A 27,182-nucleotide genomic window follows, 5' to 3' on the forward strand; every position below is an offset into this window, starting at 1 on the left:
GCCCAGCTGTTGTGTTCTAGATGGAGGCACTGACACCCACGAGGGCACCTGGCAGGTGGGAGAAGCAGCACAGGGTGAGGCGCACAGAGAAGGAGCTGGGCCTGGGATTCCGGGGCTGCCACGTGCCAACTGCGTGGCCCTGGGCAAGTGACAATGACCTCATGGGCACCGTTAAGTTAATAACAGGATCTGCCTCCTAGGGTCGTCGACAGGATTAAAGAGATTGTGAGGAAACACGTGTGAGGTGTGACAGCAGTTCCCGGCACGTAGCAAGTGCCAGAGGAGCACTGGTTACCATTCCCGCACGAGTCCACTTTCACTGCAGGAACTGGGGAGCCTCATGGGGCGGACTGAGAAGCACCAAATCTCCCAGCAGCCGGTGACGCCCAAACTCGACAGGGATGGGACCGACTGTATGCGGCAAAAGGGTAGGGGGCATCCCGGATGTCGGCAGGGACGTTCACCCGCCCCCCTCCACTCCGCCTAGTGATGGTTTAGTCAGGACACCTCCCACAGCCGGCTTCCGGGAGGAGCACATGACCCAGGCTGGCCAATCAGAATACCTCATCCTCCTGGATGGGCACATGACCCAGACAGGCCAATCAGAGCACATGTTCCTCACCACTGTGATTGGCTCAGGGGCACATGACCCCGGCCAGCCAATGAGTGCATCTCTGAGAGTTTCATAAAAGCCCCCCGGGCAAAAGCCCCTGTCTACTGATGGATTTCCAGGTGAAAGGACGAGGCGAGCCCGGAGCTGCCATGTGGCTGCGCAGCGTGGGCAGGGGCCGCCTGAGAAGACGGCGATGAGATGGGAGAGACACGGACTCCTGAGGACGTCACTTCACGTGAATTGATGGCACCATGGACTTCTCCATTATCGAGCCAATTATTTCTCTTTTTCTTGTTTGGGCCTAAGTGAGTTAGGCTTCTGTTAGTTACAACCAAAAGAATCTACACCCAGAGTGCTCAACATTTCACGTGCCTTTTAGTCAGTCCAGGGAAGCCTTTGGCCGCTGCCCAGAATCATGTCTTTAAGTGCATTAAATAAAATACCTAGGATTCCAAAGGAATCCAGCCATGTTGAAATCTGGCTGTCAAAGCATTAAACGAAATAATTTAAGATACAATAATATATGTGACACGTTGTAAACCCATTAAATAAGGTCTAATAAGTCCCACAGTTTCAGAGTAGTGATGAGCATAAACAGCATTTTGTGATATTTGCAGCAAGGGTAGTACAGTTGTAATACAATATGAGAATATCTGATTTCTGCTGACGGAAAAGCTGCAGGTACTGTGTTACTACCGTACTTTGTTGCCTTAATTCATAAAGCGAATTTTAGTTAGAAGCTAATGAAAATAAGTGAACTCATTCGGGCGCACAGCACCCCTGAAGTCTACCTGTGGACCCTTGGGGGTCCATGGACCCCAAGGTAAGAGCCCTGCTCTAGAATAACATGCAAGGACCTCTCAAAAATACTAGCTTGATCGCTGGCACCTTCTAGCTCAGAAAACTTCAGCAGGTCCCCAGAGGTCGTTCAGAGGGTAAATCTCATCCCATCACCTTGTCTAAAACTTTCAAAGGCTTCTCACAGCTCCCAGGATAGAGGCCTAAGTCCTTACCACGGTTAAGGAGGTTCTGCCCATCTATATCCCCCTTGCTATCTAATCTCTAGCCACACTGGAGTCTCCCTGTTCCCTAAAGGGGCCATGCTCCCTTCTGCCCCAGGGCCTTTGCACAGCTGGTCCTGTGCCAGGAATACTCCTCTCCACTTTCCCCTAGTAAATTCCCACTCAGCCTTCATATCATAGTCGAGGCATCACTTCCTCAGCAACTTGGTCAGGACCCCTGTTATAAACCGTCAGAGACCCATGCACCTCGCCCTCCCACACCTAACTCTGTTGCAATCTCACATTTATTTGTGGGATAAATTGTGCTAGTGTTTGAATTTCCTACATGAATGTCAGCTCCTCAAGGATAGACTTTTCCATTTCTGCTCACCAATGATTCCCCTGTCACAGGGTCTGGCACATAGTGATCAATACATGTTCTGGGCACCAAATCGATACAGACTCCTCAGCCTGGCATTCCCAGGCCTCTCTCTGTCTCCAGACTCCCAGTTTGGCATTAGTGTCCATCAATCACTTCGTGCACCCTCTGTTTCAGCTGGCCTGGGCTTCTCGGTCTTTCCTCTGGCACTCCTCCTAGGTCCTAGAATGTTGCGATGGGTTGAATTATGTCCCGCAAAAAGATATGCTGAAGTCTCAACCCCCAGGATCTCAGAATGTGGTCTTATTTGGAGAGAGGGTCCTCGCAGAGGTAATCAAGTTAAAATGGAGTCATTAGGGTGAGCCCTAAGTCAATATGACTGGCATCTTGAGCAAAAGGGGAAATTGGATACAGAAACAGACGTGCACACAGGGAACTGGCCATGTGAAGCCTGGAGTCGTGCCGCCACAAGCCCAGAAGCAGCCAGAAGCTGGGAGAGGGGCCCAAGAGCCCTGCCGACACGTTGATCTTGGACTTCTGGCCTCCGGAACCGTGAGAAAGAAATTTCTGTTCTTTAAGCTGCTCAGTTTGTGGCACTTTGTTGACGGCAGCCCAAGGACACTAAGACAGACGCTCTTGTCCAGGTTGAGGTGCCCTCCATCCCCACTGGCACCCGCCGGGAAGCCCTTATGTCCAGTCAGGTCAGGCTGAAATACCCTCCCTTCATGGAACTTTCCTGATCATCTGACTCGTCCGCATCCCCTCTCTGGGTCCCTTTAAAATCACCCCTCAGCGCAGGGGGTGAAAGTTAGAAACCCTCTCCTGCAGAAAAGACAGTCAAGGGCTCCAAGCGCTGATTCACTGGTGGACTGTTTTTTCACTCAACTCACATTCCTGACCAGCTCTTCTGCACCGGGCGCGGCCTTAGAGACTGAAGGAGTGGAGTCCCTGCTCCCACGGAGTTACACGTACGGAAGAGGGACAAGCAAGGGAGAGAGCAACGAGCAAGTTGTTTTCCACTGTGGATACAAACTGAAGAAAAGGAAGCAGGAGCTACAGAGCGAAAGGCAGTGGGGCGTGGAGTGGGAGCTCCGTAGAGCGGGGTCGGAGGCCCCTGAGTCAGAAGGGCTGGAGGAGGCAGCCAGGCAGAGGGAAGGGCCAGTGCCAGGGCCCTGAGGAGGGACCAGGTGGCTTGTGCAAAGAGCAGAAAGGCCCCGGGGCTGGCGCAGAGGTAGCAAAAGCATGTGACTGTTTATTCTAGTTTCTTTTTCCCACTTTCCACAGAGATCTTCTCCACTGAGTATCACTTTCATAATCAGAAACAAAAACGGTCAAGAACGGCTCTGGAGCTGGGTGGTGTTCTTAGAATCGTTCCCATGTGTCCTTCCACCCTGCTCTGCCTCCAGCCACATTCCACTCCCCGTCTCTGATCAGCCCTCTTCCAGATGTTCTCCAAGTCTGTGAGAACATTCCCGGCGGCCTCTCACCTCTGGCTCATTGCCAGGGCGGTCAGGCCACCCGGCCCCAGAAACTCCCCTCACCGAGTCTGGGCCGCCAGCCCCTCCAGCCTCCCCTCCCACGCTCCCCCTCCACACCCTGTGCTCTGGCCCCGTGGATTCCCTCCCAGTCCCTGAGCGGCCATCCCTGCTCACTCCAGGCCTCGGCATATTCTGTGACCTCGATCCAGAGCACACCCTCCCCCACTTTGGCCAGGCCAACCCCTGTTCATTCTCAGGACCCCTTTAGATGCCACCTCCTCAAGGAAGGCCCCCTGAACCCTCCGACCAGGTCAGGTCCCCCAGGAGCGTGTTCCCACGGCTCCCAGCAGCCCCTCCCCAGATTCCCACAGCCTGTTGCAGCAGACGTGCTTTGGAAGGGCTTTCCAGCCCACAGGGTGCCCTTCTTGGGGAATCGCTTATCCCGCCCCTGGCCCTCCAGCGTGCTCCAGGGCCGTCCTGGCCTTGGGGAACCAGAACAGCGGTGGACATCTGGATTCATCTGAGTCATCAGATGCTTTCTTCTTGTTTTGGGACTGGGGCTGGAAGATGTTTGTCAAGCGTCCCTCCCGTTGTCCTGAAGGAGAACTGCAGACGGGGGAGGGAGCTGTGGGCCAGCCAAGCTTGGCCAAGGGCAGGACGGCCAGCGGAGGCCTCCCCTCCTCCTTCCTGCTCACAGCCCTCGGAGAAAGCCTCAGCTCCTGGGACAAGACGGGATAGACCCGCCACAAACCAGCCAGGCTCTCTGCCCAGCACAGGGCCAGGCTTCACATCGTCCCCCGACACCTGGGCAGGGCCCCCACACCCGCAGGGGAGCCCCCACCTATGAGGAGCGAGTCCTGCACCCAGGGGAGGGGGGTCGAGGAAGCAGCATGCAGAAGAGGAAGCGAGTGTAGCCCCGACTCGGCTCTTCACTGGCATGCTCTCCTGCCTCCCCAAATCTGGTCAGTTGGTTGAGTGGGATGGCTACGTACGAGCCCCACCTGAGCCACTTGCTAGCACGTGACCACAGGAAAACCCCTGAACCCCGCCACGTCCAGGTCTCCGCTCTGGTTTCCTGTCCGGGTTCCACGAGCTGATTTAGGTAAAGGGCTCAGCACTGTGGCTGGCAGGGGGGTGCTCCACCAATGTTAAGCCTTGCCGTTGTTATGAAACAGTGAGTGAGCTCCCCGTCACTGAGGGTGTGTAAGCAGAGGGCTGGGGATCAGCTGTCAAGGATGCAAGAAAGGGCATTACAGGCCTGGGTGAGAGGAGGAACCGATGACATCTAAACTTCTCAATCTCAAAGGTCTCCATTTCCTTCCTCCACCAAGCCGCCCCCATACAAAGCCTGCCACACAGCTGAGCGCTGATTGCAGAGGGCGGGCAAAATGTCAGAAATTTCCCCGAGAGACGGAGGAAGGGGTTTTTGTGGGTTTTTCATTTTTCCTCTCTTTCTTGCCCGGAAGCACGGGGTCAATAAAACTCTAGTATAAGGCCCGCCCACCACACCAGCAGGAGCCCTCAGCCAACCCCAGTCACTGGGCCTTGGAGAGGGACCCCCTCTTCCCAAGTCACAGCATCTAAGTGGAGGGAGCCTGGGACCAGGATGTCACGTTCTCTCCAAGCACTCCCGCTAGGGCCCCACCAGAGGACATGGGGAGGAAGTGTCTTTCTCCCCGTGGCTTGGATTGGGGGTCCCAAGGAAAGTCACGGAGCACTGTGGGCCACACCACTCCAGAACACTGACCGCAGTGGGCCTGGGGAGAAGCATTGTGCACCAGCCACATAGCACTGGGCTGGTGAGGGAGGGCTTCACGGAGGAAGGGGTGCCGGCATTGCAGCAGGTGGAGATGGTGGGGGAGGGTGTCCCAGCTGCAGACAGAGGCCCAGAGACTTGAAAGCGCACAGTAGGTTCACAGGACACAAAGCACAGCAGTTCCTGGAGAAAGGCGAAGGGAGAAAAAGCTGGAAAGGTGACAAGCGACCTCACCAGAGGAACAAGCAGTAAACGACTGTTGGACGGCTGGGTGCAAGAGTGGATGAGAACGGGATGGGGGAGGGTGGCCAGATGGATGGGGACGGACGGGACGGGGATGGTGCCAGGCACTGAACTGTGCCCCCCCCCAGATGCATATGTTGAAACCCTGACCCCTAATGTGACTGTATTTGGAGACAAGGCATTTAGGAGGTAATTAAGCATAAATCAGGTCATAAGGGTGGAGCCCTGATCTGATAGGATCGCTGGCCTTGCAAGGAGATGTCTCTCTCAGCCATGAGAAGGCGGCTGGCTGCAAGCCAAGAAGAGATTTCTCACCAGAAACCAAACCCCGCTGGCATCTCGACCTTGGACTTTCTAGACTCCAGAATGGGAGGAAACAGATGTTGTTCGAGCCCCCAGTCTGTGGTGGTGGTTATGGCAGCCCACGCGGACGGAGACAGATGGGTAGATGGATGCGGGCTGGAGCGGGGAAGAGGGGACTGGACGGGGAAGGAGGGGCATGGAGAGGGGGGAGGGATGGAGGGGAAGGACGGGAATGGAGAGGGGGGGAGAGGGCTGGGAGGAGACGGGAGGGGCCTGTTAGGCGCTGGAACCCCAGGCAGTGAAGAAAGCACAGAGACCCCCCAATAGACACTTTAAAACCAACACTGAACCACAAAATAAAGGTGACAAAGTCCAGCCAAGTTCTACTTTTCCCCTACAGTGATGACTTTGAACCATTTTTGGAAATAGAAGATATCAAATCCTCTCCCAAAATGTTTCTCTCGGTCCCCTGCTGGCCTGAGCGTGGGCTCCGTCTGCCTTGTGGTCTGGAACAGGCTGAGCTGGGTTCTCGCCCAGCTCCGGCCACATACCCTTGGTGACTTTGTGCATCATGGCCTGTCACCAGCCTCCAGACAGCAATGCTGGGAGCCTTAGGGATGGGTAGCTGGGCCGCCTGCCCATCCTGAAGACCCGCGCCCACTTCCAAAGGCCCAGCACGATGAACCAGCCACGCACAGTCCTCACACCCTCCGCTGGCATAACTAAGCTCCTTCTTCCCCCAGGGGTCACCGTCTCCGGAGGTCAGAGACCACAGTTCAGTTTGATCTCATGCCCCACCCAGCTAAGGCCACTGGATGAGCCTTGGGACTTTCAGTAACAACCACAGAGGATGGCAGTGCCCCATGAGCCTGTGCTGGGGGCTCAACTCCTCCGGCCTGAGCATCATCTGTGAAGTGAAAAGAACAAGGCTCACCCTTGTTCTGGAAGGACTTCCTGACAATCTACTCGAGCTGATCTTTGGGCTGGGGGTGGGCGAGCCTTCTAGGAAGTGAGCTCTGGGCTGAGGCTGGTCCCCGAGAGATCTGCAGTCCAGGTGGCCCTGGAATAAATGCGTGTTCTGGGCCTGAGAAGGGAAGGCATGCAAAGGGCTTGTAGGCCCAGAAGTGAGGGCGGCCAGCAGGGGATCAGAGACCAGGCTCCGGGATCACAGAACCTGCGCTCCAGCCCCAGCCAGCTGGGTGACCTTGGGCAAGTTATGTAAGCTTGCAGCACCCCAAAAGCCTCATCTGCAAAAGGACACTCACAAGGGACAGCTGGGAGGGTCCGAGCAGAGGAGGCAATGCAGGAGAAGGTCTCAGACCAGCGCGTCTACAGCAAGTGTCCGGTGAGGGGCAGCCGTTAGTTACAAACAGAAACTCACAGAGGGCGGCCTTAGCGGACCTAGAGCCAATGTGACAGTGACGATGTTGGCTCCTGCCTTTCCCGCTCACCAGTCGCCCAGAGTGTTGTAACTTGAGGACAAAACCTCACCCTTGTCGCACCCCCAGCACCCCTACTCACCCCCAGGGCAGCGGTAGCAGCACTTGCCGGCAGCCTCGTCGTGGTAGCGGCTGGGGTCTCCAGCACAGGGGTCCGTGGGGGCTTGACCCTGGAGGGTGGGACAAACTGGTGAGGCCAGGCGGGTCCCAGACACCCATCCTCCCTCCTGCCCCTCAGTCCCAGGAGGCCTGGTCTCCACTCGCTGAGACTGAGCCTCGTGTCACAGGAGAGACTCAGGACGGAAGCTCCTGATGTCACATGTCCCTCCAACCCGCTCCGCCGTCGGGCTCCCCTGGCAGGTGATGGCAACTGCAGCCTCCACAACTCAGGCCCAGACCCTGGGGCCTCCCTTGACTCTCTCCTTCTGTCATGCTCACATCCAACCCATCAACAAATTCTCTCAGCCTCTTTGGACCCATATCCCCGCCTCCTCCGCCTGGTCCCAGCCCCGATCCCCTCTCCCTTGGATTAATTCAGTTGCCTCCTACCTCGCCTCTGGCATGGACCCAGCAATGAGGATTTCTGGGAAACTTGTTTGTTGATGTCTAATAGATCTCAAGTGTATACCCACTGAATTTTTACAGGGTGAACACATCTTGCAACCAGCATCCAGATCAAGAAACAGGACCTTGCTGGCACCCCAGCACCCTCCCTCGTGGCCCTTCCCATGCACTACCCATGAAAGGACCCAGCTGACTTCACACCACAGATTCGCCTTGTCTGCTTTTGAACTTGACACACGTAGAATCATACACTCCGTTCTCTTGCAACTGTCTTCTTTAACTCAACACTGCTTGGTGAGAATCATCCACATTGTTGCAAATAGTACCCGTTCACTCAATTCCTTCCCTTGCAGTATGGCATCGCATGAATATGCACAATTTATTTATCTATTCTACTCCTGATGGACCTTTGGGCTGTTTCTACTTCTTGATCATTATGAATAGTGCAGCTAGGGCTGTTCCTGTCCATATATTTTGGTGCACAAGTGTACACATTCCTGTTGGATGTATACCCATGAGTGGAATTGCTGTGTCATAAAGGATGTGCTTGCTTAGCTGTGATAGATTCTCCATACAGTTTCCTAAACTGTGCTAATGGACACTTCCCAGCAGTGTCTGAGGGTTCCGATTGCTCCACATCCTTGTCAACACTTGGCATTGTCAGTTTTTAAAATTTTAGCCATTTTGGTGAGTGTGGAGTGGTAGTTCATTGTGTCTTTTACTTGCATTTCTCTGATGAGTAATGATGTTGGGTACCTTTTCCCATGTTTTTTAGCCATTTGGATGTTCTCTCTTGTAAGATGCCTGTTCAGGTCTTTTGCCTATTTTTTTAAAAAAATTGGATGGTCTGACTTTTCTCGTTGATGTGTGGGAGTTCTTTATATATTCTGGATAGGAGCCCTTTCTTGAGTAAATGTGCTGCAAATACCTTCTCCCATCCTAGGGCTTGCCTTTCCACTTTCTTAGTGGAGTCTTTTGATGAACAGAAGTTCTTAGTTTTAATGAAATACAATTTATCAATCTTTTCTTTTATGGTTTATGTCCTATTTAAACACTATTTGCCCCCCCACTGTCATTGAGATATCCTCCCACATTACTTTCTAGAGAATGTCGCTTCACCTGTCATATTTGGGTTTCATTTTGGTGCATGGTGTGAAGTAGGGGTCAAGACACGATCTCTCCAGGAATATGCATTTTTAACAAGCCCCCCCCACACACACACATTTCCAGGCCTCTTTGGAAGTTAAGCCCCTTTGTTACAGGGGGTTCAAGAGAGGAAAGTCTCCTGGGATCGTGGAAAGGAACTTCGTCCTTCCTGGGAGAAAGAAATCGGAGCAGGGAGCAGGTTTCCTGGCAGACCTCTGACACGGAGCTCCAGGAAGGGGCGGGGGAGAGGAAGGAGGGAGCTGTGCCCACCTCTGTATCTCCAGCATCGAGATGGTGCCAGGAGACAGGAGGTGGGAGGCAGCCACTTGTGGGATGAATGGGGTAGAGGCTTTCTTGGTTGGTGGGAGGAAGCAGAAGCCATTTATCACCCCCACCCCCTGCCCCGAGGAGGCGCCTGGCCGGCCTAAGGGGCTTTGCTACTCTTCTCTCCACTCAAGGAAACAGGGAAAATTAATACACAAACCCTCCGTCCCGGTCAGAGAGCAGCAGGAGGCCCGTGTGGCTAGAAGGTGGATGCAGGCAGTATCGGTTACATCCTTCTTTTTTCCTTTTTTTGCACATCTGAAACTTCCCCATGTAAATTTGAAATAATAAATATAACCTGACATTAGCACGACACCCATCCCATGGCACTGTGTGTCTCCTTTCTCACTTAATCCAGAGCCGGGCCTCGAGGACATTCTCCTTGCCAGCCGCCGCCCAGCCTCCTCCCTCCAGCAGGCTCTCATTCTTCTCCAGGAAACCAGGGTGCTCCCGGGAGCCTCTCCAGGGGCAGAGAGCTGCCAGGACAGCCTGAGGTTGTCCCTGACCTGCAGCATGTCACCGGATGAGCTCAGAAGCCTAAGGGAGGATGAGCTGAGGGTGCCAGTTCACCCCTGCCAGGCCTGCTGCGTGTGGGGAAAATTCTCGTCTTGGCCTGAGTGTTCCCCTTCTGGCCTGCCTGCATCTCACTGATGGCTACAGACGTGAGGGTGCCGCGCGCGGACCCAAACCCTGCTCCCTCTGCCAGGGCCTGGGGGTGCAGCTGAAGGGAGCTTACCCTTCCCCTCCTGCCACCACACCCTGGACAGTGGAGGGGTGGGAGGTGCAGAGAAGGATAGGGAGCCCATGGTACTGCGTATCACTCCCCCTGAGTCACACATCTCCTCCTTTATGCCACCCCCAGCCCTTTGGGGCCAGATCACCACCCCATGTTATAGATCAGGAAACTGCAGTTCAGAGAGGTGCAGTCACCTACCCAAGGTCACACAGCAACTAAGCCAGAGAGGAGATTTGAGCTTCACTGTATCCCCAGTTCTCTCCCCCTCTCTGGGCTGGGGGCTGCCCATCTGTAAAATAAAAAAGGTCCAGGGTGCTGAGAAGGACACCATATCACATCCGTGGTTTTCCTACCAAAAGTCCACAAGCTGAATCAAATCATGAGGAAACGTCAGATAAACCCAAACTGAAGGACTTTCTACAAACAGTGGGTCTGGGCTCTTTAAACATGCCAGTGCATGAAGACAAAGAAGAGCTGTGGAATGTCCCAGAATAAAGGAGAGGAGAGAGACTTGAGCAGCGGATGGTGTCTGGCCTGGACCCTGCAGCGCGGTGGGAAGGAGACCGCTGAGACAGCTGCTGAGGTTGAACACGGACGTTGTGTTCCACCGTGTCTATCCACGGGGAACGCATGAACCGGACACTTGTTTCTCCAAGAGGCGTCCTGTGGTAAAAGAAAGGTGCTGGAGGATTTAGGGGTGACGGATCAAAACGTCTGCAAGTCATTTGCAAGCGGTCCAGCAAAAGAAGATTAATAATAGTAATAATATGTGTACACGTAGAGAGAGAGGAATAAAGCGATGGTACAAATCGCAGCCGTAGGTAACCCCCTCCAGGACGCGTAGGCGCTCGGGAAGGACCCGCAGCTTTTCAACAAGTCTGTGTAAGTCCGCGGCCTGGCACCAGGGGGCGCTGTCCTCCCGCTGTCCGGAGGGCCGGCGGGGTCTCCGCCAGGCGTCCAGCGCGAGCCCATCGGAGCCCCAGGGGGGCAGGAATAGAGGACCTGGGGGCTCCGTTCCCGCGCGGAGCTGATGGGGGAAGGGGCTAGCCCCGCTAATCCCGTGGAGGCGCTGGACCCCCGCTGCCCCCAGCCGTCTGCAGAGCTGTAGGTGGAGTCCTCGTCTGGCACAGCTCAGCCCCACCCCCCAGCGCCCGCCGCAGACGCCCCAGGCGCCGTGGATGACCTTCTCTGGTAGAGACGCTGGGGAATTTTTTTCTTTTTCTTGCCTATGATGTCAGCGTTTTAGAAGCGCCCAGAAAATGGGGTCAAAGCGATGCACACATGTTGTTGAAGTAACGACAGCAGTTACTGAACCCAACAGCCCTGTGAGACCCTACTGCCGTGGAAACCGGTCTCTGAGAGGCGAGAGACCTGCCCGAGATCACGCCGGCGGCCGGTCAGGCTGAGTCCAGGTCAGCTGACTCTTGTCGCTACAGGAGGGCATCAAGCACCCACTGTGCACAGAGAGCTGAATGCTCCTGGAACTATTGCTCCATGGGGGGGGACAACCCCGCCTTCCCAGGGTATTCCCAACCTATAACCTAGGGAGAGGTGGCATTGGGGCCCTGAGCTTCACCTTTGCTGCACTATCTGTGGTCCCCAAAAGATGGCCCTGTCTCAGGCCCCAGGCAGAGCCCTCACCCTCCACCCCATTCATTGCTCTCCCTCTGCCATCTTCCATTCACCCCACTGCCCCTCGACCCCCTGGCCCACCCACACAGGCCCTCGCCTCTCCCAGCTCCTGGCAGAGAAGGCAGCCTCGGTGTCCACAGCAGCCCCAAGAGATCTGACCCTCTCAATAGCCAGGGGCCTACCAAGTCCCTCTGGCCGTGGGCCCAGACCCTGGACAGTCCATCAGCTCTTGCTGCCCCGGGGGAAGGGGGAGAGACTGCTGGGCTGTGCTCTGGCCCCTGCCTGGGAGGGACAGGGGTCAGGAAGGGGAGAGTGGGAGGGGGAAGCCCGAGGACCAGGAGGGGGGCTTTTGGGTGGGGTTTCCCGCAGGTTCGAGGCAGAGCGAGGTGTCCACAGGGTGATGAGCTGTGCAACCAAAGGCCCATGGCCCAGGCTTAGTGGCATCAAGATAAAGAGAGAGTGGCCTGAAAACCGTCCCATTTCTCAACCTCTCTATTTTCAGGTTGGTTTGGTTTTCCCTGCAAAACCTGGTAAATTTCACTTTCAAAAAGCCCCACCTGGTTTCGGCTCATAGAGGGACCAGAAGCCAGGTGGCACCTGCAGGAGGACAGTCTAGAGCTGGGGGTCTCCGGGGAGAGTCAGATCAAAAGCAAAATACCCTAAAGGGCCAGAGCTGGGAGGCGTGCCCCACCCCACCCCGGGGATCCGCCTCTCTGTTACTCAAGGCGAGGTGCCTGGGCTAGCAGCATCGGCACCACTTGGGAACACGCTCAAAATGCAGAATCCCAGGCCCCACACTAGACCTACTGTCTATCTCACTTTACAGACAGGGAAACTGAGGCACAGAGAGGTTAAGAAACTTGCCTAAAGTCACAAGCTAGGCAGGGTTACAGACTGGATTGGCCTGAGCCATCTCGCGCAGGCTCTCACCCACCAGGCTTTGCATGGTTAGTCCTGTCTGTTTAAACACCAGTTCTACCCTCACCCCCACCAGCTCTTCCTCACCCCTCCCACCCACCCCCGCCGTCTAGACTTGACAGCGGCCACCGAAGGGTCTCCTCACATCCACCGCATCCCTCATGTCCCACTCCGTGCAGATGCCAGAGGGAGCTTTTCAAAACACAGATCTGGTCTCCTCCCCCCACTTGCTGAGGACACTCAGATGGCTTCCGACTAAACTGTGAGTAAAGCCCAGTCCTCACAGTAGCCCGAGAGACCCTGCCCGGCCGGCCCTGGACCATCTGGCCTGTGCATCCTCACCCACCAGCCTTCTTTCCATTCCCACTTGCACCCCATTCCCCACTCGCGCGCGCTCCCTCCCTCCCTCCAGCAGCCTTGAGCACGCTCTTCCCCCGACCGCCCCATTCCCCACCCCAACTCATCCTTCGGACCTCACTCATGTGTGCCACTTCCCAGGGACCCCTCGCGGGTCACCCCCATCCAGGTCAGGTCTGAGCAGGCTAAAATGAAGGTGTGGGCAGGGCTGCGTCCTTGCTGGAGGCTCTAGGGCAGAACTCATTTCCCTGCGGGTGAGACTGAGGTCCCATCTCTTTGCTGACCGTCGGCTAAGGTTGTTGCCAGCTTCCAGAGGCTGCTGCCCTCCTTGGCTCGCGTTGCCGGGCTCACGGCCCCCTTCCTCCCTCTGCAAAGCCCACAACAGTGGGTGGAGGTTGTCTCTCATCACGTCTCTCTCTTCTTTTGTATCATCTCTCTCTAACGCCACCAGGAAAGTTCTCTGCACATAAGGACTAGTAAGGACAGTGGGCGCACCTGGATGGTCCAGGCTGCTCTCCCTATCTAAAGGCCTGTGCCCTTAATCACACCTACAAAGTCCCCTTTTCCTTGGGAGGTGACGTATTCACAGGTACCAGGGACTAGGATGTGGACATTTTAAGGGACCATTGTTCTGCTGACCACAGCTCTACTTGTAAGTAACCACTAGGCTATTCTGCCCTCCGGCTGCGCTTCATCATCTCCTAGTCCTAGAGATGGACATTGGAATCCTGCTCTCCACCCCAAGCACTCACCTGAGCTCCAGACCGAGAGACCACCTGAAATGGAAGTCATCCTCCACCCGGCCGACCTTAGACGCACCCACAGGCACACAGTCCATCCCTGGCTGCGGGCTGCATCCCTCTCGGCTGCCACGCCCAAGGGCAGGAGCCAGGTGGAGCTTCCCACCTCTGGGCTCCAGGGAGCTGAGGGGGAGTGCGCATAGCTCTGTGCAGCCCAGCTGTGTGGCTGGAGATGAAACCCAAAGACAGTGGACGTAGAAAGAGCCATGGAGGATGCAGCCAGGAGCCCCGGCTGGAGGGAGCCCCGGGAACAGCGAGCACCTTCTCTAAGATGATGTTTACAAGAACAGTAGCCATCCTCACAGAGTACCTCCCACGTGGGGTGGAAGAAGGAGGTGAGAAGGGGTCTGTGCTCAGCAGAAGAGTCCCCTCCAAAGATGTCCACGTCCTAATGCTCAGAACCTATGACTACGTCACTTTACGTGGCAAAGGTGGCATTAAGACTGCTCATCAGAACCTTGAGAGGCGAAGTGATCCTGGATGATGCAGATGGTCCCAGTGTCATCACAAGGGGCCTTAAAAGTGCAAGAGAGAGAGAGAAGAGTCCAACTCAGAGAGAGAGATGCGACCACGATGGAAGCAGGATCAGAGAGATGCTACACAGCTGGCGTGAAAATGGAGGAAGGGGCCACGAGCCAAGGAATGCAGGAGGCATCTAGAAGCTGGAAAGGCAAGGGAATGGGTTTTCCCCTGAGCCTCCAGTGGAGCACAGCCCTGCCCTCGCCTTGATCCCAGCCCAGTGACAACCATTGTGGACTTAGGGACTACCGAACTGAAAGATAATAATTTGTGTTGTTTTAGGCCACTAAGGTGAGTAATGACAGCCACTATAGGAAACTAAAACAGGGTCCCAGCTGAGAAGACAAAGAATAAACCTGAGTCCCCTCCACCACGCGCTCCCTGAAGGCCCGGTACGAACCAGGCGCTGGGCCAGAGGCTGGGGACGACAGAGACGCCGATGCTAGACAGCTGAGCCTCGTGAAGACAGCTCCCAGAGCAGGCGGACAGAGACACTAAATAACAATCTGTGGAAGAAAGGAAGGAAGGAAGGGGAACCTCGCAGGCGAGATCACAGAAATACATGAGTCGATAATGCAAAGCAGAGTAACAAAAGCAGAAAATGAGAAGGAGCTTGGATTCATGATGGCTTCTCGGAGGAGGAGCACTTCTGTTGATCCTGGAAGGATGGCTAGGATCTCGACAGAAGGAAGTGAGGGGAGGGCATCCCAGGACAGAGCAGAGGTCCAGAGGCAGGAATTCAGGGGTTTGATGGGCTGGACAGCGGGAGATGAGGCCCAGGACTCACGGCCAGCCAGGCTGCACTTACTTGCCATTTCCCACACCGTGCTCCAGCAACTGCTGGTTCAGCAGGATGCCAACAGGTGCCAAACAAAACAAGACACAAGCAAAGAACCACAGGATTCCACTTGAGAGGTTTTCGTTTTAAGTTCTAGGGCCCCTCAGAGCCTTCGAGGTGCTTACTCCCTCACTGATTCTCCAAAGAAAGTCGGGGAACAGAGAGACAAGATATTTCTTAAATTCAGTTGGCCATGGAACCGTTTCCTCATGGAACTACTATTCCACGGGAATGACTTTGGAAAATGTTGCCTTTGGCAATGGGGAGCCACTAAAGGTTGTAGAGCAACTAATATGAGAGGAGATGGATGGGATGGAGGCGAGTACGTCAATATTATCGAGGTCTGGCCTCGAGTGCAAGTTCTGCAGCTGCTCACTCCTCATTCCCACAGACGCCCCTCCTGCCCCGCAGAAAGCCCAGGCTGGCTGCAGGGGCCAGCTGTTCCGATTCCAGTCTTCCCGAAAGCTCTGGGGCTGCAGCAGATGTCCGAGCTGCACATTCAGCTCACTTCAGACGTGGTAAAGTCCCGTCCCTGCCCCCAGAATAACAGAGCCCAGCAGCCACAGCCACCAAGGGACCCCTGCGGCTGCTGGGGAAAATTGGATGGTATTAAGAATAAGGAGACCCCCAGGTACTCGGGCCTTCTGTCTCCTCTTGGAGGTGCCTTGGACTCCTCCAGAGCGTCAGCCCACTTGCTGGAAGGGGCCGGGTGTTTCCTTGACATCTCCATCCTCCCGGCCCACACGTCGGGGAGGCAGGGGCCCAGCCCCCGGACTGTTTGGACAGAGAACTCGTGGCCCCCTCTCCTGACTCGGTAGCAGAGGGAGCACGCGTCCCGGGTGGGAAGGTGATGGTTCGCCTTGGGACTCTCCTGGTCCTGGAGGATTGGAACCGGTGCAAGAGACTGTGCAGCCCCCGAGCGCAGGAACCGCGTCTGCAGGCCGCAGGCGATGGAATGAAGAGGTAGACGATGCCTCCCGCAGTTCTCAGGCCCCTGGGGGCCCAGAGACCCTGCGTGACACCTGCTGACGGAGCTTCAAGAGCAAGCGCCAGGCGGCCCCAACCCCTCGCTGACGTGCTGTTTGAATGGACATTGGTGAGGACTTGGCACCAGCCATGGGGCAGTGTCTGTTGTCACAAACTCTGCAGCCTGGCCGCCTCTTCTGCCCTCTCTGTAAGGCCCCTGCACCAACCCAGGTTTGGGTGACGACGGGCCCCTGTGGGCTCCCGCAGGCCTGGGACAGTTCCGCACGCAGTCCTGGTCACGCTCTCTTCCATGTCCCTTTCCCATCTGCCGCCTTGAGCACAAGGAATGTAACTGGTTCACCTTCATCCTGCATCCACACTGCCTCGCATACAACAGGCACTTAATAATGGCTTACCTTTACACGGCACTCGCCATGTACCAGCTGTTCTCAGCACTTTTCACACATTATCCCTTATAATCCTTCCAACAGCCCCACCAGGCAGCAACTATTAGTATCCCTATTCTATGGATGGGGAAACTGAGGCACAGAGAAGTGACTTAACTTGCCCAAGAGCACGAGGGTGTACACCTGGCAGGCTGGCCAAAAAGCCGTTGCGCTCGCTTACCCATGATGCTGCAGTGTCTCCCACAAAAGACTCGACAAAGGCAGTGGGCCAGAGTCGGCAGGAGGAAGCGTGTGGTGGGTGGAGGGACAGCCCCCGAGATGTCCACCTCCTGACCCCTGGAACTTGTGAAGATGACACCTTACATGGCAAAAGGGACTCTGCCAATGTGACTAAGTTTAGGATCTTGAGATGGGGAGATTATCCCGGATTATCCATGTGGACCCCGATTTGGTCACAGGGGCCCTTAGTAGAGGGAGGTAGGAGGGGCAGAGTCAGAGAGGAGATGTGACAACAGAAGCATAGGTCAGAGTGACTTGGGGCCATGAGCCAAAGAATGCAGGCAGCCTCTAGAAGCTGGAAAAGTCCAGGGAAATTTTCCCAGAACGTCCAGAGGAATGCAGCCCAGCTGACCGGTTGTAGATTTCTGACCTCCAGAGCTACAAGATCATAAATTTGTGCTGTGTCAAGCCACCAAATTAGTGATAATCTGTTACGGTAGCAAGAGAGAACTAATATAAAATGTAACCAGGAGGAATGGAAGAGCCTACCTTTGGGTTGGAATGAATCAACAGGATAATGTTCTGACTAAAAAAACATGGGGCTTGGGCCACATCAAATGAAGTAAGGTGGCTCCAGCGAGGGAGGTGTTGATGCTCCTTGGCCAGAAAGCACCAGAAATTCTGCAGTCACTTCTGGTACCAGAGACCCACATCCGGGGCCCAAGCCCAGTAGAGAGCTCCAGACTCCAACACGCAACCCCCACTGACACTTGAACTTGGGCAAAACAGAATGCATGCTTTTCTCCCAAACATCTATCTGCCTGTGCCCAGTTTTCCCATCTCTGTAAATGACCCCACCGTTCAATCAGATGCAGAGCCCCCAAATCTGGACAGGATCCCCGATTCCCGTCTTGCTCTCTGCACTCACACCCCGTCCATCCGCAGGTCCTGTTGATTCTAGCTCCAAAGTACATTCCTGTCTCCACGTGCCCCTGTCTGGACCCCGTCAATAGCCTGGCCTCCTGCTCCCATCCTGCCTGCTCCCGCCACCCCCCAGCAGACAGAAGGACCTTTAAAACGGATCAGGTGATGTCGCTCCCATGCCCAAACCCTCTGGCCGCAGTCCACAAAGGTCCGTGCCATCCCCTACTTCCCCGCCTCCCTCTCGTACCCCTCCCGCCTTGCCCTCTCCCCCTGGCCACACGGGCCTCCTTCCTGTTTCTCCAGCTCCTCAGGGCCCCAGCTGCTCTCCTGCTAACCTCCCCTTCGTTCCTCTGTATGTGGCCACCTCCCAGAGAACAGGCCGTCCCGTTTTCCCACCTAGGAAGTCGCCTGTCCCTCTCACACCAGCTAGGTACAATCCTCTCCACTGTAAGAGTCAACATGGCAGGTGTTAGTTCCCTGAGGCTGGCAATGAAGGTACCTGCAGCATCCAGAACGCTCCCTGGCACACAGGAGGTGCCTGGTAAATGTTTGTGGAATGAATGAATTGGTAAGAACAGGCTTCGAGCCCTTGCCACAAGACAAATATACGTTGGAGGCCCTGGGTGGTATGAGTGGCCGGGAGACTCCAGGGAGACCCAGGTGACAGTCTTTACATCACCGGGAGGTGTTTCTGAGGAGGTTGGAGGTGCCCCAGTCCCAGAACTAGGACCGATGGGTAGAAGCTTCCAGGAGAGAGACTGCACTGCATCACAAGGACTTCTAAACATCAGAGCTAACCCAGGGAGGCATGAGCTGCCTCGGGAGGTGGTGAGCACCCTGTCCGCAGAGGCTTACAAGCAGAGGCTGAGTGATTACCTGGAATGAAAACCCCTGGAGTGGTGCCTGGCACAGAGCAGCTGCTCCTTTGAGACGTTCTGAATGAATGAATGCACGAGTTAATGAATGAATACTTGGATGAATGTCCCTGAAGACTTAGGCACTCAGTGAGTAACTGGACTGAGTGGGTACAAAAAGTCCCTCCCCACTGCTGAGGCCACTGAGAACGCCCAGTGGTTTTTGACCATAGGCAGCAAAGATTCCAGAATGAGGTCTTCCTACTCCGCCCTGGAGGGGCGGGGAGGAGGGAAGCTGATGAACTGGTGTTGCCCAGAGCTGCCTTTTTTTTTTACACTCTGTCCATCGGGCCTGGGGCTCTGGTCCTGCTCTATTCCTGACCGGTCCTGGGACTGTGGGCAGGACCCACCCCCGCCTCCGAGTCTCCACACCCTCATCTGGAAAATGGGGACCCGGATCCCAGTCACACACCCCAGGGTCAATGCATGAGCCGGACGAGGCCACGCTGGCCCAGGCTGGGCTGAACTAACCATGTGTACCAAGGACCCCCAGCCACCCGGGGCTCCCCGAGCCCAGACACAGGCATCCCTCGGCTCCGTTTGCCTCCTGACGATGTTCCTGAGGTGAAGTGGGGCGTTGGGGAAGGTGCCTATGAGCCTAAGGATGAATCACAATCAAGTCAAGAAACAAGTCTAGGTCAGATATGAGTGGGAGCAGAGGCAGAAACTTACAGTAAATGCTACCTTCTTCCAGCACTGACTGCTCTCAAACTGAGTAATGCCCCCCCACCCCACCGCACTCTCCTGGCCGCCTGCGAGGAAGAGGAGGCCTTGATGAAGACCAGCCAGCACCTCCCGCCCCCTTCGCATCCAGGGCCCCTCTCTCCAGGTCCCCTCGTCCTGGTGCATAGGGTGGAATTCTGCCTCCGTGCGGGATTGGAACAATCCTGGATAAGCCCCGTTTTCCAAGAAACCGGAAAGTCCTTCCTGTCCTCCTGCCCGTGCCCAAATTCCACCATTAGCACTGCACTCTGTGGGGTCACTAGCTCGGGGGAGGAGGACACATAGGGCTTATTTGTCACCCCCGCAAAGATTCATCCGTGGGAACCTGCCGGCAGGAGCCATAACTCAGAGCAGAAGTCTACGTCTGGCTGGAGGAACACAGAGCTGGAAGGGCGGGGGGAGGGTAGAAGTGGAAGGGAGGCTTGGAGCCCTCGCCCTGGCCTGGAAGATGGTGACTGGGAGGACTCAGTCTGCAGAGCTCGGGGGGGGGGGGGGGGGGGGGGGAAGGCCTTGGGCCTCCCTGTCCCGCCACCTCCCCCCAGGGGGCCTAGATGAAAAGATGGAGGATGGAGGGAGTAACCCTTCTCTCAGAGTAATCCTGGGTCACATTATAAAATCCACTCTTGCATCAGAGGCCAGATCCCTTTCTCAGGAGATAAGACACAGCAAGAAAGCATTCTTGCCTCAGGGCGCCAACCACAAAATGATGGTGTCTCCTAAACTCACAGGGTGATGAAGAAAGGATTTCAAATTGAAGGCCTGGTTTCGGATGTGTTTGTTTGCTTGTTTTTAATAAGGAACTTTCCAGATCTTTACTGGGATAGCAGAAGTGGAAGAAGGCTCGTGGGGTAAAAGGGGGGACCGAGCTGGCAGGCAGACTCCTGCCAAGAAACGACCCGGTGCCTGAGCCCACGTGACGCTCAGCCTCTCTGGTAGGCGGGAGATGCAAATTAAGACAACAAGGCTATGGCCCTTTTCACGGGTCACAGTGACAAAAATAAAAACTCCGATAAGATCAGAAGTCGGTTAGGATGTGGGGAAGTTGCTACTCTCATGCATTGCGGGTGGGAGGGTAAATGTCCAGCCATGCTGGAAGGCAAGCTGGCAGCGTGTTTTAATTTGAATGCATTTCCCCCCTGCACCTTGATATTCTCTTCTCAGCTTCTTCTCTGGGAAAGCAGCACACACATCCCCCAAAGCATCCATACAGAGCTGCACATTTCAACAGCAAACAAACAACAGAAGGAAACTGATCACCCATTCATCAGAGACATAAAGAAATAAACCCTGGAAACTCCCATCTGGGGAAACATTATATAGCATTCGTAAAGGTAAGTGAGGGATCTGCAAGCATCAACACGGGAAGTTCTCCAAGACATAGTGCAGACATTGCAAAAGCCATCGGAGACTGTACGTGCCATATAGGTTAGTATGGTACAGTATGTGGAAAACCCTAGCTATTTCTACAAAATCAGTATAAATGTGGACGTGCATTTATAAAGGCCTGCAAAGGAAACACCAAAGCAATAAGGGCAGCCACATCTTCAAAGGAATCAGGATGAGGAGGTGTCCAAAGATTTAGCTTTGTCTGCAGGATTTCGATTTTTTGCATTGAGGATATGTTCCACGTGTAATTAAGTACATATTGCTTTTTCATTTGAAGAGGGGCTGCACTCGACAGAAAGGAAGTACGTGCGCTCCAGCTGCTGCACACTGGCCCCTCTCACATGCCTGCCTTCCCTTGGTCTCCCCAAGACCTTGGTACCCTGCCCAAACTCTCATCCTCTCCCGGGTCATCAGCAGAGGGCTTGGAGGGCTGGGGGGAGGGGGTCCCTAGCCAGGGTCATGTAACACTGTCAGCTGCCTCCACGGCCCTGTGTGTGGGGTGGGGGGGGGGTCTCACATCATCCCATTGAAGATGGAAGGGGACATCAGCTTGTACCCACCCACCCAGACCCTCCTCCCCCTTCCCTAAGGTCGAGATGAATAGGACTGAACTCCACAGTGTGGGTCCCCCTTCCTGTAGATTAAAGGGGGTGGGCTCTGCCCCTCCCCTAGAAGCCTACCGTCCCTGCCTTTGCCCTCTGTACCGATATTCAGCAGGCACTCACGGGCGCCTACTGTGTTCTACAATGGGTATCATGGTTTCCCCTTTGGACTCTGCGCCCCGTGCTGATACAGCAGACACATCTGATTCATCTGAGTTCTTCCCATCCCGTGCCTACTTTGGTGCTGGCCACTGGTGAGTGCTCAATTTTCCTGAAGCAGTCCCCAGATTTGGTTCTGGGGCTTTCCACAACAGATGTCAGTCCCTCTACCCAACCCTCTTCCAGAGGCAGACACTCACCGCGTGCTCCAGGGCATGAAACCCGCGTGATGGTTGGCTGGACAGGGACGGGGGAAGCTAACCTGGCTGATCCAGCACCTTCACCCTGCTTCTCCTCCACACCCAACTCTCTCTCCCTGGCTGGATCCTTAGGTGGTCAGGGGCCAGCCTAGGGACCAGGGGCAAGATGCTGGGAGAGACTAACACCAACCTCCTCTGGCCAAGGGAGATGTCCCCTGGCCTGGAAGAGACGCGAGCATCAGGGAGAATGCACACAGAGGGCAGGCATTCACTAAAGGAGGCCCACCTGGCCTGCCCAGGACGCCCACCTCAAACAGCCGCACTCCTGCAGGCAGTCCCCTCTGCTCAGTTAACCGTGAATGAATGAATAATCCTAGCATTCTGCGAGGGCGGGGCGGGGGCACCCCACTAGCCCATCAGCCAACCTCCCACCTGTGAATACTTGCATATTCGGCTCCCCCTGCTTGCCACCTGCACTCTCTCACTCCAGCCGGGCAGGGAATGAAGCACGGAGCGTCCCTGTTCTCCATGCGCGGGACACTGTCCGGGGCTCAGAGCGGCCGTGGGAAGGAGCGGGCTCTGGGCAGTGGGCTCCTGTCACCCCCTTACCTGCGGGAGGGCTTGGAGCACCCCCAGGAGCAGCAGTCCCAGCGCGGCGCGGAGGGAGCGCATCCCGGCCGGCCAGCGCGGAGGGGTGGGTTCGCAGCCGGCGCCCACCTATGCGGCCTGGGAAGCGCGCTGCGCCCACGTGCGGTGCCCGCCTGGCCCAGGGCCGCGCGTGGGTAGACCTCAGGCGCCGGCAGACCTCCCTCGGCGCACCTCGTGGCACCAACCGCACGCTGCGAAGTCACTTCAAAAGTGGCCGCTCCGAGGGTTCAGCCTGGTTCTTCCCTTCCCCCACCCCCCCAGGCGCGCTGAGTACCCAGAACTGTTTCCAGGACCGCGGGTACTAGCAGCCAAGAAAACAAGAGGGGACAAACACGTGCGGCGATGACTCAGGACAAGCCACACTCCCCTTTTGCTGTTTGAATGGCCCGCCCCGGATTTAACAGAAGGGGTCGTCCCCAGCTCCAAGGAGTTGCCGCCCCGCCCAGCCGGGCTGAGGAGCGGGAAGGCAGCTCGAGCTGCTAGTGTGAGACTGGCAGGCTCCAGCGGGTCCCAACGGCCCTACGCCACCCCCACCCCAGGGAAGGGAGAGACCTGAGTAGGCTCCTGCTCCTGACCCTGTGATCAACCCACATGGTCTCTCCTGCCCTGGAGACTCTTGGGAAGGGACAGCTGGAGTCAGGAGGCTGCAGAGAAAGCCACCAACCACTCACTCCCATTCATAAATATTTGCTGTAAAATGAATCAGTAGACGGATGATAGATGGATGGCTGGGTGGACGGATGGAAGGGTGGGTGGGAGGGGGAGCGGACAGATGAAGGGATGGATAGGCTGGTGGATGGGGGCTAGATGACAGATGGGTGGCTGGATGGATATGCAGGTGGATGCGTGGACAGGTGGGGGGGTGGGTGGACAGGTGGATGGACTGACTATTCCAAGGACTGATGAACAGAAGAATAGAACATTTTGTCATCAATCTACAGATATTTCCCTGCCCCCTGAGAGTTTTCTGCCTAGAGGAGGAGCCTAGCACTCTTACCTAAAAGAAGGAAACTATATAAGACCCGTTTGAGTGAAGTTCTCTTCTGTAGGAGGAGGATTTCTCCTTCCAGTGCTTCTCCATCCATGGGTTCTCTGCTCCTTTCATTCTGCATTCCATATGTATCTACTGAGCAGCCACCGCGTAGGCTGCAGGTCAAGGGTTCATTTGCTGTCTTCTATTTGTATTTTTCAGATGTGAAAACTGAGAAACAGGCAGCCAGTCCCAGACGCTCTGGTGAAAGATGGCCAATCGTTTTATCTGAGCCCAGAATAGCCCAACGAGCCTCAGGATTCTGCAGGTCGGTCTATCCCAGAAGGTGTAAGGCCCCATCTTCCAGGAATACCTCCATCTCCCAGGCCCACCAGCAAGAGTCTCCCTTCAGGATCTTCCCAACAAAGTCTCCATAACTGACCACCGCCCACCCAACCCTCCTTGAGTTCCTGGATTCAACTTGGAAAAAGCGCCCGTGTGGTTCAGCCTCCCTGGACACCCACTTCAGGGCTCTCCCCTGGGTTCCCAGACCCGGTGTCCTGGGATGTTTCCGCTGGGACTATGTTAAACAATTAAGTTATTATGGACGTGACCCCCTGTGATGTTCACAGAACCAGACAGGCGCAGGAGCCATCCGGGATGCCTGCTTCCCAGTCTAGAGCTTTCTATGAGAGAATTGCTGTTGCTCTGAATGCATAAATGCTTACTAAACACACACGCACAACCAAACAACATCAAAACAGCTGACACAAGGGGAAATACAAATTTACATTAACTATAAGTTTTAAAAGTTCCACCTTTCTAGGGGCCAGCCTAGTGGCATAGTGGTTAAGTTCGTGTGCTCCACTTTGGCGGCCCAGGGTTCACAGGCTGGGATCCCAGGCGTGGACCTACACACTGCTGGTCAAGCTATGCTGTGGTGGTGTCCCACGTACTAAATAGAGGAAGATTAACACAGATGTTAGCTCAGCAACAGTCTTCCTCACCAAAAAAAAAGTTCCACCTTTCTAGCAATTGAAGAGATGCAAATTAAAGCAAGCTTTGATACCTTTTTAGACTCATTAAGTCATCAGGGGTTTTTTTTTTTCTTTATAAAAACAATTTTGGTAAAATCCAGCTCAAAATTTGTGGTGAAACTGGAATACGCACTCACACTCTACTGGTAAATGTTACAACCTTTTTTTCAGAAAGCGATATGGCAATTCTTAGCAAAAGTCCCCCAGCAAAAAATGTTTACAACTTGTGGCTCAGTAATTTCACCCTAGTAAAGAATAACTAAGGAAATAGTTCAAATGAAAAAAGAAAAGTATAAATACAGTAATGTTTCCTAAACATTATTTCAAAACTTTGGAAATACCCTAAGAATCACAACAACAGGGACTGGTTAAGTAAATTGTGGTACATCCATTAATGGAATACTACACATCCATCAAAAATGATCGTTACAGTGATGCTGTGAAAACCTGTCTCTCCCTCCCATCCTTCCCCTCTGTGGGCTTCTCAAGGGACCCTCCACCAAGCCGCCTCTGCGTAGAAGCCGTGCAGAGGTGGGTGGGGGTGGGGTGGAAGAGGTTCTCATCTCCTGAAAAATGATATTATTTGCTTAACGGTAATAATAGCTGCCTTTGAGTGTTTACTTCGTGCTAAGAGTTTTCACACGTTGGTTCCTTGAATCCTCAGGGAAACCCCATGAAGAAGATTCTAGTTTTGTGCCCACGCTGCAGGCGAGGAACTGAGGCACAGAACAGTGAATCAGAACCAGCCAGGCTTCGGGTTCGCCAGAGCCGGTGGTGCTCAAGGCCCTTCCCAGCCCGGCTGGGTCCCGGTCCTGGTGGCTGGCTGCACTTTGGGCCCCTCCCCGTTTCCCACGCGCCCGCCACCCACGTGCCGCCATCTCCCCTCCGTGTGTTTGCCGGTGGTGGCCCTCCACTTGGAAGTCTCCCCGGACTCCTCCTGCTTATCTTCGTAACCTGCTCCAATGGCACCTCCTCTTTGTCCCTTTCCTGGCACTGTCCCCTCCCCCCAGCCATCTTCCCAGTCAGAGAGGCCGTTTCTGTCGGTTTTTGGCACCTCAATTCTAGAACTGGTCTCACCGCGTCATGCCTGTAATGACTGGCTCGCGTATCCATGTGCCCAGGAGGCTGGGGCTCCCGGGGAGCCGGGACGCCCGGGGCCTGAGCCGGTGCCCCGCGGCCGAGAGGGGGCGCTGTCTGCGCCGGGCAGGGAGCCGCACCCCGGGGAGCCGGGCTGCTGCTGCAGCAATTGCCGCAGCCCGGGAGCGGGGCAGCTCGGCGACTCTGCAGAGCAGGCGTGGACGCAGCCGCTCGGCTCTCTGCAGCCTTCGGGCGCCTCGTGAAGCCCCTGAACGCGTGTGAAAGTGCTTTGAAGAGCCGGAGGGGAAGTCCCGGGGCCCCCGCGAGGCCCGGCAGCGAGCCCTGTTGTGGGATCGCGGGGGGCCCGAGCGAGCTGCGGCGGCCAGGCCCCCGGCTTGCAGGAGGGAGGCGGCCGGGCGCGCGTGCCGCCCGCTCCGCTCGGCTCGGCGAGGGGGCGGGAGGCGGCGGCAAGAAGCCCTCGGGAGGGAACTGGGAACCTGTGTCACCAAAGGGATGCTGAGCAAGACGCAGCGTTCCGACTTGGTTGAGGAAATTCAGGGACTTCCCCAACAGCTGGGAACCTCAGCCCCAAGTGGCCCCAAAATACCCTCGGCGAATAAAGGGATTCTTTCTGCCCCAGGCAGCGGCAGGCAGGTAGGAGGCTGGAAACTGGAGGGGGAAGGCCGCTCCGAGCCTGTCTCCTCAGATTGGCAAAGGTGCTTTTCTGAGCATCTTTCTCGAGAGCCTCCTGAAGGCAGGACTCTTCGTTTGGGGGCCTCTCTGGCTGGACCTCCACGTAGGGCTGCCTCCAGCTCAAGCCGCAGAGCTCTCCCCATCTCGAGGCCCAGGATAGGAGCTGGATCCCGGCAGCTTGGCCCCTCCCAGGGTGGTGAGAAGCCACCACTGAGGGCTAGGGGCAGGGATATCACTCCTCAGAGTTTCAAAGGAACAAATACTAGGTGAACCCCAGCAACGCACCCACAAGTGGGATACCCGGGCATTGAATCCTGGCAACAAGATTTCAAGTCAGTATTGCTATCCCCACTTCACAGATGAACACACTGAGGCTCAGAGTAGTTAAGTGTCTTGCCTGAGGTCACACAGCTTGAGAGTGGCAGGGCTGGGATTTGGCTCCAAACCTGTCTGACTTTCAAGCCTCAGCTGCCTTCTCTTCTCTCTTTAGGCACCTGTTGCCCTTGCTTTCCCCAGGAGAAAGAGCACTCATGTGGGAATCCTGGTCCGGCCATGAGACTGTAGGCAAGTCATTTCTTTTCTCCAAGTGTATTAGTTATCTGTTGCTGTGTCACTCAAAACTTAGCAGCTTAAAGCAACAGTAAACATTGTATCACTGTTTCTGTGCATCAGCAGTTCAGGAGAAAATGGACAGGTGATTCTGGCTCCGGGTCTCTCATGAGGTTGCACTCAAGATGTCAGCTGGGGCTGCAGTTATCCGAAGACTCGACTGGGGCTGGAGGACCTGTGTCCAAAACGAGCCACTCACATGGCTCTTGGGCAGAAGGCGTCAGTCCCACGGGGCTGCTGGAATGTCCTCATGACATGGCGGCTGGCTTCCTCCAGAGCAAGTGATCCCAGGAGAGCAAGATGGGAGCCATATTATCTTTTATGATCTAGTGTCAGAAGTCACTCTTCATCATTTCCAAGCTAGTCTCTTGGCCACACGGGCTGGCTCTCCCCATTGGGAGGGACTGCACAGTTGAGCAAATGCCAGGAGGCAGGCGGGGATCTTAGGGAGCATGTTTCCTTGTCCTCCAGATGTGGATTTTAACACTGCCAGGCAGCCTCCTGAGGGTTGCCATGAGCCCTGAACAAAACCGTGCACCTAGAAAGCTCTTTGGAATGCAAGGGAAGGCATGTAAAGGGCTTGCCTGCCCCCTGCCCCCCTC

The 27,182-nt window shown here is 55.5% G+C and overlaps 1 protein-coding gene across 4 annotated transcripts in view; it reads right to left on the reverse strand.

Moving 5' to 3' along the window:
* Window positions 1–22,667, reverse strand: part of TNFRSF8 (TNF receptor superfamily member 8) — a 63,621-nt gene extending 40,954 nt beyond the window's left edge. The window contains exons 1-2 of one of the 4 annotated variants that reach the window (XM_070603193.1): window positions 22,156–22,667; window positions 7,295–7,382 (exon numbers count right to left, since the gene is read on the reverse strand). In XM_070603193.1, coding sequence (XP_070459294.1) covers window positions 7,295–7,382; window positions 22,156–22,218 — 151 coding nt within the window. In that variant the 5' untranslated portion in view covers window positions 22,219–22,667. Of the gene's footprint in view, window positions 1–48; window positions 549–7,294; window positions 7,383–22,155 lie in introns of those variants that run through there. The other 3 variants (XM_070603182.1, XM_070603202.1, XM_070603190.1) reach the window with 3 other exon arrangements.
* Window positions 22,668–27,182: the final 4,515 nt, after the last annotated feature.

Source organism: Equus przewalskii, chromosome 2 (assembly GCF_037783145.1).
Source record: "Equus przewalskii isolate Varuska chromosome 2, EquPr2, whole genome shotgun sequence".
In the NCBI taxonomy this organism is placed as follows: domain Eukaryota; kingdom Metazoa; phylum Chordata; class Mammalia; order Perissodactyla; family Equidae; genus Equus; species Equus przewalskii.